The sequence below is a fragment of the Eptatretus burgeri genome, chromosome 9, assembly GCF_056783735.1.
Source record: "Eptatretus burgeri isolate ZD-2024b chromosome 9, Ebu_testis_v1, whole genome shotgun sequence".
Taxonomy (NCBI): Eukaryota; Metazoa; Chordata; class Myxini; order Myxiniformes; family Myxinidae; genus Eptatretus; species Eptatretus burgeri.
The window spans coordinates 105732430-105744063 of record NC_140969.1 but is presented as its reverse complement, the minus strand read 5'-3'; the positions used below and the strand labels follow the sequence as shown (position 1 = coordinate 105744063).

The 11634-nt window shown below is 44.3% G+C and overlaps 1 protein-coding gene across 1 annotated transcript; it reads right to left on the bottom strand.

Moving 5' to 3' along the window:
- Positions 1 to 371: 371 nt before the first annotated feature.
- On the bottom strand, positions 372 to 7807 carry LOC147020849 (uncharacterized). The gene is made up of 3 exons (XM_085896532.1): positions 7758 to 7807; positions 7481 to 7566; positions 372 to 3567 (listed from the first exon to the last, which is right to left on the bottom strand). The coding sequence occupies exon 3, from the start codon at positions 3171 to 3173 to the stop codon at positions 1320 to 1322; it is 1854 nt and encodes a 617-aa protein (XP_085752658.1). The 5' UTR covers positions 3174 to 3567; positions 7481 to 7566; positions 7758 to 7807; the 3' UTR covers positions 372 to 1319.
- Between the last annotated feature and the right edge of the window lie 3827 nt (positions 7808 to 11634).

The following is an 11634-nucleotide window of genomic DNA, read 5'->3' as shown; positions in this document are numbered from 1 at the left end:
TAGGGTCGAGATGAAATTTTGGCTGAGTGGCCACTTGTCACTGTCTTGGCTTTTTCAGAATCTAAGATGGCCACCATATACAATCAAACTATAACTTCGGCTGCAACTCCTGTTGTAAGTACAGTAACATGATGAAATTGGTGTCTAACTATATGTTTTAGTTACCAAGGAAGTGGATTATGATGTTATTGGATAATTTGGTAGCCATCTTGATGGCATAAATCCAATATGGCCACCAAAATTACCTGTAAAAATGCCAAAATCACACTAAATCTAATGTAATCGGTTGTAAATGCAGTTGAGTTAAGTTTCTGTACATACGTGTGCTTTGTGAAGCATAGACATGTATATTATGATTCTGAAGTCATTCGCCAATTTATAAGCAATATTTATTTTGATAGCAATGTCGATTTCAAGCAAAATATAAGAACAAAATGTAATTATAATCGGACAATATTTATTGTATAATTCTCTCAGACATGACATTGACATGACTCAAAAGTAGACATACATTTAACGTATATGATACTCCCATTAATAATGATAATAATAATACAATAATTTGGCAGCTTCACATTGCTCAATGTTTCAACGCTATGTCAATACAAGTTATACAAAAAAAAAATGAAGCTAAATTAACACCCCACTGGACAAAATATCTTATATCTCGAACTATTCATCGTCCTCATCCTCGACATCCATTGCTCGGTCATTTGTCTCATCGCTGTCATCAGAGATGTCGGCGTGATCTGTTGCACTCTCATTGATGTTGAATGGATTGGAACAGGCAGTACCACCACCGCAGGTGCAGAACATTGTGCACGGAAGTTGGCACCTCATACATCCACATCTCCCACCTCTACATGCTTGCTCAGATGTGCAGCCACATCTGACCAGCTTCAGAATGTGCTCCGGGGCATAGGGTACCCCGTCCTCCATATTCCGAGGGAAGAGACACTTGTTAGTGTCATCAGCTTCCCATCCGTGTTCCACTGCAGCGAGAGTTGGTGGATCCCCACTCAGGGCACTGTACCAGTGAGCGACTTGATGGTGTGCTCTACGGACGTTCTGCTCAAACGCTTCTGTAGTTGGGGCAAACTACACAGCTTAGGTGCTGCTGTTGATTTTCCAGTCTTCTGTGTCCATAGTTTCTGGCGGATCTTGGTCATCGAAGAGGTGGGAGTTGTAATGCCATAGCACGCACCCATGAAAGCTGTTGCTTGTTCGGTGACTTCAATGATATTTGCCAAGGGTTTACCAAGTTGATCCAGAGAGTAGCCTTTTCGAGCGGCCGCGATTGCTTTTGTTTTTCAAATTCATTAAATCGCAGCAACTGAATCACAACCAGTCAAAGCATGAAGCGCTAAGAGCTCGGGCACGATTGCTGAATGTTTAAGAGCGGTTTCCTTCACGTCGATGCAAGACCGACCCATGATTGGAGACTGCATAGTTATTGAAGACTGGAGCTTCTCGCTCAAGTAGTAGTACACAAGTAACGCGAACACATCCGTGTCATCACACACCACCCGCACCCGTGATTCTGGATGGTATTTTGCCAAATGGATGGCCTGTTGTGTCAGGAGGATGTCAGCTTCTTCATGTGTTGATGCTAGGTCTAGACGAGGCGACTTAGGACCCTTCGATACCTGCGTAGGTGTGTCCTTTTCCCCAGTAACCACCAACTGGTGGTCCTGTGTCGCATGCTGCAGGAAGTTGTGATCACTCAGGATTGATTTGCAAATCAGTGTGTTGAGTTGTTTTTTATTGGCTGAGTTCTTGAGTACTGCATCCCGAGCCGGCAGTGGAGTTTTCCGTTCGAGCTGATGGACCCGGGTAGCGCTGGCTCGAGCTGATCTGGTGCTGCTTTTTGTAGAGTAGTCATAATAACGATCAAAACACAGGTGGACATCAGCTTCAAGCAGCCGCGTGTTGACCCAGACCTTGAACACCGAAATGAACGTGTCAACGGTTCCTTGGGATGGCCATTCTAATGTCCACAAAAGAGCGGAAACATCAATCACCATAGATGTTGGCCTTGTGATAAGGCGTTGTGAAACTTCGACTTGGAGGTTCTTTTTCAGTGTGGATTTTCCCGTTGCCACTCGCATCTGGCCATCAGCTTGAAACATCGAGGGCGGATATGCAGTTAGCCCTGTGGAGAGGACTTGTTCCAGATCGAGATCGCGCTCGCTCACGAGAAGGCCAATCACCCGAGCGTATATAGCCTCTTGATCCATGACGGGATTATCATCGATTGTTCGACGTTTCTTCTTTGCGGCGAAGGTTGTCACCTGTTTTGCGAGTGAGCTGTAAAAGCCCTCTGGCCATAATGCTTCGAACTGGATTATGTTGGTGAGCAGATCTGGTTGATGAAATGTGATGTCAACGGCGATCTTATATATGGCCTGATCGCAGGTGAGAACGACAATATCCTGGTTGGATGCTCGGGTGACTTCGAATCCTCGGGTGATGGAAGTTAGGACAGTAGTTGGGTCCCCTGGCTTCATGTTTATGAGTGGAAGATATACCACAGCTGTCTTGGGTACTCGGGTCATTCCTGACTCACGGCAGTGACGTGTATTGTACCCGTTGTACTCAGGAGTGTTTGCTTCAAAGAGCACATCTTTGATGAAGTTAAAGTCTAAATCTTTGGCTCTGCCAATTGAGATTGTTGTGGCTTGTACAAAGTCGTCTGACATGGCAAATCGGTTTGTAGCAGTAAATGGCATAGGAGGTTTCTTCGGTCCCGTATACTCAACGACTCGTGTCTCCCATGGGATAGGGTGCTTCATTTCTTCTTTCGTTAGGCGAGGGATCGATGTATCCAAACCTTCAAGGTGGTCAAGTTCGGTCTTCCACTGAGCTGCCAGCATTGCCATGTAATGACATTCGAGGCGGCAGTTTTGGGAACTGATCACAGCATCAAAGTTATCAATGATGATTTGCACAAGTCCGCCCAGTCTGGCATCTCTGAGTCCAGCTAACTGCTGTGCTTTTGATGATTGAACACCCGCTGACCTTCTGAATCGTCGAACCTCATCGGAGGAACAAGAAACATTATACTTGTACAGTTCTGTGATGATCATCTTATGGTCACCAAGAAGTACACCTATGGCTATTTGTAATGGTGTCGGTTGAGACGTTACCACTGAGCTCACGATATTACCCACCATGATGGATTGTAGTGAATTGTATCATGGCAGAACAAACAGTGCTTCTGAAAGTCAAAAACATCACCACCGGTACTCGAACGCAATCGCTTGTAACCAGCGTTGGAGTCATCATCTGTCTCTTCCTCTGGCATACGCTTGGCCAATTTATTGAGAGTGGAAGGAGATACATATTTGGATACACAATTTTTGTGACATCTAACAGTTGATGATCCATCAGATAGTTCTTTTCGTAGTCTGATATCATCTTGGCGAAGATTACTAGCTTCCAATATTGTGCCGATTCGTGAAGACTGCGTCAACTTCCCAACCCCACAGTTGTAAACTGTCTTGAAGAAGCATTCCTCGGCATCCTTGCTGTCTCCTGCTTCAGCCATATCATCACTCATTTCAGAACCTACAACAAAAACAAAGATCGTTAAAAGTTATCGATATATTGGTGCATTTCACATTGGAAGCACCATGATATTTACGTCTTGAGTAGGTGGCACCAGGTGGCTTCTAAACGGCATCATTACTTCACAATCAGATTATATAACATGTCAAGCACATGTGTAACCAGCAGGATCATTGTTCAACTGCATTCACAATCGATTATGTTAGTTTTTAGTGTGATATTTTTGTGATTTTGGCATTTTTCAGTTATTTTTGGCGGCCATATTGGATTTGTGCTACCAAGATGGCCGCCAAATGACCCAATAACATCATAATCCACTTCCTTGGTCTCTAAAACATAGATTTAGACACCAATATCATCCTTTTGCTGTACTTAGAACAGGATTTACAACCTAATTTATATTTTGATTGTATTTGGTGGCCATCTTGGATTCTGCAAAAGCCAAGGCAGTGACAAGTGGCCACTCACCCTAAAATTGATCTCGACACCAATATCTATCAAAATAAGCCAAAAAACGATTGTTACCAAACATTGCAAGGTTCACTAGAAATATGCTGCTCTGCCACCGGACTATGAAGGGTCTTAAGTGTCTAAAGTTTAGACTCTAAACGGTCTTAAAACATCAGTCGACGACCTGTGAACTCGTTGGGTTCCCGTTATGACAGTGGTTGATGAAAAAAAAAATCATTTCAAGAAAAAAAGATAGCTCCAGCGAATTATACCGCTGAGGTTGTTTGCATTGATCAAATTCTCCCGAAGAGGACTTGAATGAATCGGGAATAGATTTTTTAATAATTTTTTCGTTGCCCGATTTGAACGAAACTTGATACTGCACACCACAGGGGAATGGTGAGTAAGGCAGCTCTAAAATGTTTGCGCTATCATGTACCGTATTGGCTGTATTTCGGGAACATACATATATATATATATATATATATATATATATATATATATATATATATATATATATATATATATATATATATATATATATATATATATATACATACATATATACAAACACACACACACACACACACAAGATGAGACTTTTAGTAATATATAGATTATAAGGTGTGAATGTCTAATGGTATAATGGGGTAGAAAGGAGTCTTAGGAGTTGTAAAGGGTGAAATCAGGTCGAAATGGTCTTCGCGTTCTTGTGGTCTTAAAGGGTCAAAAAAGATTTGGGGATTCTTAAGGTTCGAAATGGTCTGAAGGTCTAAACGAACCTGAGGGATCTTAGGGTTCTAAAGAGTCTAACAGGATGTGAAGGGTGTAATGGGGTCTATAGGGTCTTACATTTTTAAAGGGTCGTCGGGTTATAAAAGATCTAAACAGTCTTATGGCTCTCAAGTTTCTGAAAGGGTTGCTGGGTTCTCAAGGGCCTTGGAGGTGTAATGGTTCTGAAGGGTCTTCGGGGGTCTAGAGGGTCTTGCAAGCAAGGATAACTTTATACAAAAATGCTGAAACTTTTGTGGATGTGGTTGATGGTTTTAGTTGATTGGGGAGAGAGATGACTTGGAAATGCAACTGCTTTTTCAATGACAAATTATATATTTTGTTGAAAGAAACCTCGACTCAGATTCTGCAACCGGTCGATATGGCATCAGCCCCCGTGTCCTAAAAACCTGCTCCTCTGCTCTTGCTCACCCTCTCTCTGTTCTATTAACCCTCTCATTTGCCCAAGGTCATCTGACATCTGCTGGGAAATCAGCAAATATTACTGCCCTGCATAAAAAGGTACAAAAACAGATCCCTGCAACCACAGACGAATCAGCCTTCTCCCAATCATAAGCAAGGTTATGGAATCCATCATTGCTTCAGACATTAAATCCTTCCTCTTCTCCAATGGCCTGATTTCCGATCATCAATTTGGATTCAGACCCTGTCTTCTTCCCTGGATCTACTGCTTCTGCTCTCCCAACAATGGATGGAGATCCCCAATGCCGGACATTAAATCAGAGCCATATCACAAGACATATCGTGTGCTTTTGACACGGTCTGGCACCCTGCCCTGCTCACCAAACTCGCTTCCAATGGTATCCAAGGACATCTCCACACATGGCTCACAGACTTTTTCTCCTGTCGCAGTTAACATGTGGCTCAAAATGGAGTTCTCTTATCCCCTCTTCCTGTCCAGGCTGGAGTTCCTCAAAGCAACATTCTGGGGCCTGTTCTTTTTCTGGTTTTCATCAATGATCTCTCCAACTCTCTGGAAAATTCTCTTGATCTCTTTGCTTATGACTCCACCCTCTGCCGTACCATCTGTCATCCCTCAGATCGGCATGCAGCAGCTTCTTCGCTCACTCCAGATCTGGGTTAAATCACAAACTGTTCCAACACATGGAACATGTCTCGCAATCCTGAAAAATCTCACACTCTCACTCTATCTCCCCGAAAGGACCGTTTAGAACCCCCCCCCCCTCATCTACTTTCTCAACAATCCTCTGGAAGAAGTTCTTTCTTTCAAGCTTCTGGGTCTCACTGTCTGCCATGATCTTTCCTGGGAAAGCCACATTTCCAACCTGGCCTCCAAAGCCAGTCGCTGACTAGGAATCCTCAGTCATGCAAAGTCCATCCTCAGCACACCTGAGCTCCTGACCACATACAAAGCTTTCGTCCGCAGCCTGATGGAGTACTGCTCTCCCCTCTGAGCTGGTGCTCCTGCCTCTCACCTTTCTCAGCTTCACGCTGTAGAAACAAAGGCATTTAGGATCAATGGTATCTCCTGCGATGAAGCTGAGTCTTTGGGTCTCACTCTCTCACCGCAGGTGGGTCGGTGGTCTTTCTGTCTTCTACCGTCTCCTCACCGGTCTCGCCTCCCCTGCTCTGTCTGGGATTTGTCCCCACCATATTTCTGCAGGGTGCTCAAGGTCCATCAACAACCCCCTTCTTGTAAAACTACCAAAATCACGAATCACTGCTCAACTTCTCTCTTTCATTCTTCTTTTTCCCACCTTTGGAATAAACTCCCACACTCTCTTCAATCTTATTCTTCCCTCCAGGCCTTCAAAACAGCTGTTCGCCAACTGCTCTTATCTTTCCCCATCAAAATTCTCGATCTTTTCTACCCCCGTTAATCCACCCCAAACCCACCTCCTTCAAATTCCCTGCTTTCCTTCCTGACAGTCCCTGTGGTGTCCATCTTGTATACCCCATGCTCCCCACTCCATCCCTCTCCCTTCCACAGATTTCCTAATGTCTCTGTTCCCTACTGTTTTGTCCTTCCCACGCCCGCCCCTCTTGTCTCATGCCCCCCCCCCTACTGTGCGTTGTGTGTTCGCTCTCATACGAGCCTCGATAAGGTATACAAAAAAAAAGAAGTTGCATGACCATTGCTTATCTGTGAATTGTATAAGGAATGTATAATGCCAAGTCATGTAAAGTTATTAAAGGAAGAGGATTATTACATGTAAGCTCAGTAAATTGACCCCTTCAGTCAAAATGGTGTGGATCAGGTACAGTAGGGCTGTCATTATTTTATTAAAATAAGGACAACCCTAAGGTACAGACATGATGGGCTTTCACTAAAACCATTCACGAATGAACTGGCCAGGCATGCGGTTCTGACGAGCATGAATTTGTAATTTGTTCAGGATGCCGGCGATAACTCGCTGACTCGTCACCAAACAGAGCTTGGGATCTTTAACAGTGATGAACTAATGCTAGTATACAGGACACCCAGCTTATCAATGACCAATGGATCCTTCACTTTGTGAGGCAACGCAGTGCCACTACTCACAGTTTATAGTCGAGTCGGGATTCCAACCCATTCGGGATTCCAACAATTTATGTCAACATTCATACCTGAGAGCTAAGACAATCGTTTAACCCACCATGCTGCCATTGTACACACCATGTCCGTGCAGACCCAAACCCTGGCGTATGTGTGTAAATAGATGACCCTTACTTGAGGATGCTTGCTAATCTTTATGAACAGCTACACAACTCAGCACTTCCCTCGTTGGCACCAAAAGGTAATTTTCGCCGAATGTCCTGAAAAAAAACAAAAACAATTGAGATTCGATGACATTGTTATCAGACCGAAGGAGCAATCATTGATTTTAGTAAAGTTGTTTCGCTTGGGGATCAGATTATCTGGAAATAGATTACAGGCACAAAATATACTTTTTATTCCATCCTGAACATGCTAACAATGACAGATTACACATAACAATGCAGCTCACTCATCTGGATGAGAACAGCACTGAAACCTGTGCTGTCATGCAGGAGTTAGGGTGTTTATATTCGAATTACCGCGTGACGTGTTCCATTTCCCAGCAATGACTCGTCACCGAAACACACTTCCCTGCACAGTACTAACCAAACTTGCCAGTAGTCCCTGAGCCCAGACCTCAAATTTGGCTCACGACTGCCATCAGGAGGAACCAGAATTTATATTGTATTTTAGATAGCTATACATCTGAGTAGTCCAAAAAGTCCATGTCGACTTTTCTATGTGGTAGCTTTATAATGCCAGAGCACACCAATCTTTATCACTAGATTCACTACCCCCAGAATGACAAAAATGAAGGAAAATAACTGATTTTTTCCTTGTCCTGGAATTGTTTTCTTAAAATCATTACAATATAGCTAAACTATGTTTTATAAGATACTCTTTCGTGATTATTAGATTCATATATTACTCTACTAAATGTATAAACACGAGTATCATGCATACTTTGGGGATTATCTTTGTAATCCATTCATCATTTCAAAAGTGCTTCAAACATTTTTAATGAGTTAATACTGTAACATATACACCACTTTAAACAGCATTGGGTCATGGTCATGGGTTTTGGGGGTCATGGTCATCGGTCAAAATTACAAATTTTCCATTAAAAGTAATACATGGTTACGAAAATACAACTTTACGGGAAAACGGCTGGCTCAAACACTGTCAAATTGTATCCACAGGTGGGTAATGAACCTCGGACGACCCCATTAACTTTTTGTTCCAATTAGGTCAAAGGTCAAGGTCAGGTCACAAAAAGGTCAAAATCGTTTTTCGCTCATAACTTCGTCAAAAATGGTTTTATTGACTTCAAACTAAGACTAAAATATTCCTTATTCTATTCCATATAATCAATATTCAGGTTAAGGATGTATCAAATTTAAATTTGATCCCCAAAATAACTTTATGCCTTAAATGGGTGGGATTTGTTGTGCCTGGCAACACTTGTTTAGTTATGTTTTTATAACAACTACATACTCCACATCACCAACTACCACAACAACTACATCCTCTACATCACCAACTACAACAACGCCATCGCCCATGTGCATCGTGTCACGTGCAGGGGTGAGTTTCCCTCCGCCCAACGTGAGCTCGTCCAATCAACGGCGGCCACGAGTCGCCCGACAACCCTCCAGCCAATGAGAGGAGGGTGAGCACCACACGCGAGCCCCAGCCAATCGGGAGGTCGCCACGAGTCGACTGACACCCACCGTCCAATCAGGAGGTGAGTGGCAAGGAGAAGAGGCCCCTCCCACCTGAAGAGGAGTGGAGTGGTTGACTGGACCAGCGTGCGGAAAGACTGGGTGATCGTGGCGACTGCAGGGTGGTTGTCGACGAGCGTTCTGCAGACGGTCATGGTCGTGGCTGGAGCTGTCTGAGACAGTGGTGGTCATGGTTGAGCGGTCTTGTTCGGGGCTGTGGACCTCGGGTCATGGGTTCGGATCCCACCGTGGTGGTTTTGAAGTCGGTGTGGCCGCACGAAGCGGACAGATACCCTGACCCGGCTTGACCGAGATAGACCCATGGGGTCCAGTTTCGTGTGTGTGTGTGTGTGTGTGTGTGCGTGTGTGTCCGTGGGCTCCGTCTTTAAGTAGAAGTGTATAAGTGTTTTTCTTTTCTTGTACATTACATTTCTTTTGTCGGTTTTACTCTGCTCTTTGTGTGCTGCCCTACCCCATTATAAATAAATCACCCAATTGTTCAATGTATCAGTTCTTTTTCTGTGTTTCCTTCATTGGCCGAGCGGGGTGCGTGTTGAGAACTAGTAAGGCCGTTCGGGCCGTAAATTGTTAATTTGGGTCCGACGGACTCTGGTAATTCTGCTCGGTTATACTGGACCGAGGTCGCGAGTGTGGGAGAAAATAATTATATTAATGTACTCTCAATTGTAATTGTTGTTGGTGCTATATAAATTTAATTTTTATGCTATAAGTCAAATTGGCTGTCAGTTATGCTTCCCTTTACCCCAGAGTCTTTTGACCTTAATGTTGATAAAAGGAATGTCTTGCTATGGAACAAAGTGACCTGGTTGATAAAACTGCAACTTTTGCCATGATTCTTTCACCTAGTGGACACGTATTGCAGTTGGAGTTATTTTGCCTCATGCTTATCAGCCCCCTCAACTCCCCATGAAAGCATATAAATACCAGGAAATGTAATCTTAGTTTAGTGTAAATCATTGTATATGTTTACCATCTCAGTGGCTTGGACTCCATAGTATGAGGTTAATAAAATTATCTGATGTAATGTACTTTCCGTTGTGGACAGTGAATTAATTGTGGCCTTCATTTGAGTAACAGGATTTACATCGAGTCGGTTAAAACGTTAACTACAAAATTCTACAATACTAGAGCGACCCGGTTCTACAGAGCCCATCGAGGGTGTGGTTTCCTCGGTAGCTGGACTGCGTGGGTACTTAGGTATTTTGAAATTCGGCAATTAACCCTACCCCACGCGGTCGAGATATAGGCGTCCACGGTCCACTCAGGCACCCATGACCTTTGGAATAATCCAAGGGTCACGACCTAAATTCCGGGTGTTCGGTGGGAGACGACTCCACTGCTCCACCTAGTGGTCGTTTATCGTCACCGACCCCCGGCCCACAACAATATGACAGGTAAACTCCTGTAATGTGTCATACAGGTCTGCTGACAGCATCCATCGCTGTCCAAGATCCCCTAATGCCTTCTGATACTTGGGCTCTCAAAGATTCAGGGCACCTAATTTACCACATCCTCCAAAGGCACTTACTGAGTCACAGCCTGTGTAGAGTGCAAACCCACTTAGGCTTGTCTCTGTCTCTCTCTCTGTCTGTCTCTCTCTCTCTCTCTCTCTCTCTCTCTCTCTCTCTCTCTCTCTTTCTCTCTTTCTCTCTTTCTCTCTTTCTCTCTTTCTCTCTTTCTCTCTTTCTCTCTCTCTCTCTCTCTCTCTATCTCTCTATCTCTCTATCTCTCTATCTCTCTATCTCTCTATCTCTCTATCTCTCTATCTCTCTATCTCTCTATCTCTCTCTCTCTATCTCTCTCTCCGTCCCTCTCCTGGGATAGTACTTAGATTCTTGATATCGTTTTGTTTTGATATCCTTGATAAAAGGAGGTCGTTTTGTTGTTGGTGTTGAGAGAAGGCACGTAACCTTTTTGAAGGGTGCAGGAGTCCATTGACCGGCTGGGAGCGTGGCTGTGGAAAGGTGAGTATTGAGTAGAGGGCACCCCGTGCACCGGACTAGTCAGTCAGAGTAGGCCATGGGTCCAAGGGACCGGAATAGTGTACTGGGCATGGGTGGCCTGTCGGAAGCGGGACCCGTAGCGCCAAAATGACACGTGGGCATAAACGGGGGAGTAGACAGGAAGGGCACTCCCCGCATTCATAAGGAGCAGGTATGCTCGGAGACAGCCTCAGGGCCTGGGGGTGCCATAGTTTGAGTTCGGCAGTCCCTGCCAGTTGAGCCACGCTACCCAGCCACAAAATTGTGCAAGGGCACGAGAGAAAATTTGTGTGCAGGGCCCAAAGTAATAATGGACACCAACACAGGCGACGGGAATCATGGTTGTTAGAACCGATAGTTTAAAGTGACAGGCGTGTTGATAAGCCCCGGGGATAGTTTAAAGTGTAATAAATGTTAGGGTAGTTAGAAAAAAATGTAAACCTTCGCACCATCCACCCTTTCGCTCTCTGTAGGCCGCTGGACTCACTTTGAGAAGATTGCTGAAGTCTGTGGAGGTTGTTCTGAGGCTTTGTTGGGCCTTGAAGCAGGACACAAGTCTCTCCCTTATTCCCCTCAAAAAAAGGATCTTAGGGGTTGGGAGTGGACGGACAGGATAGGTTAG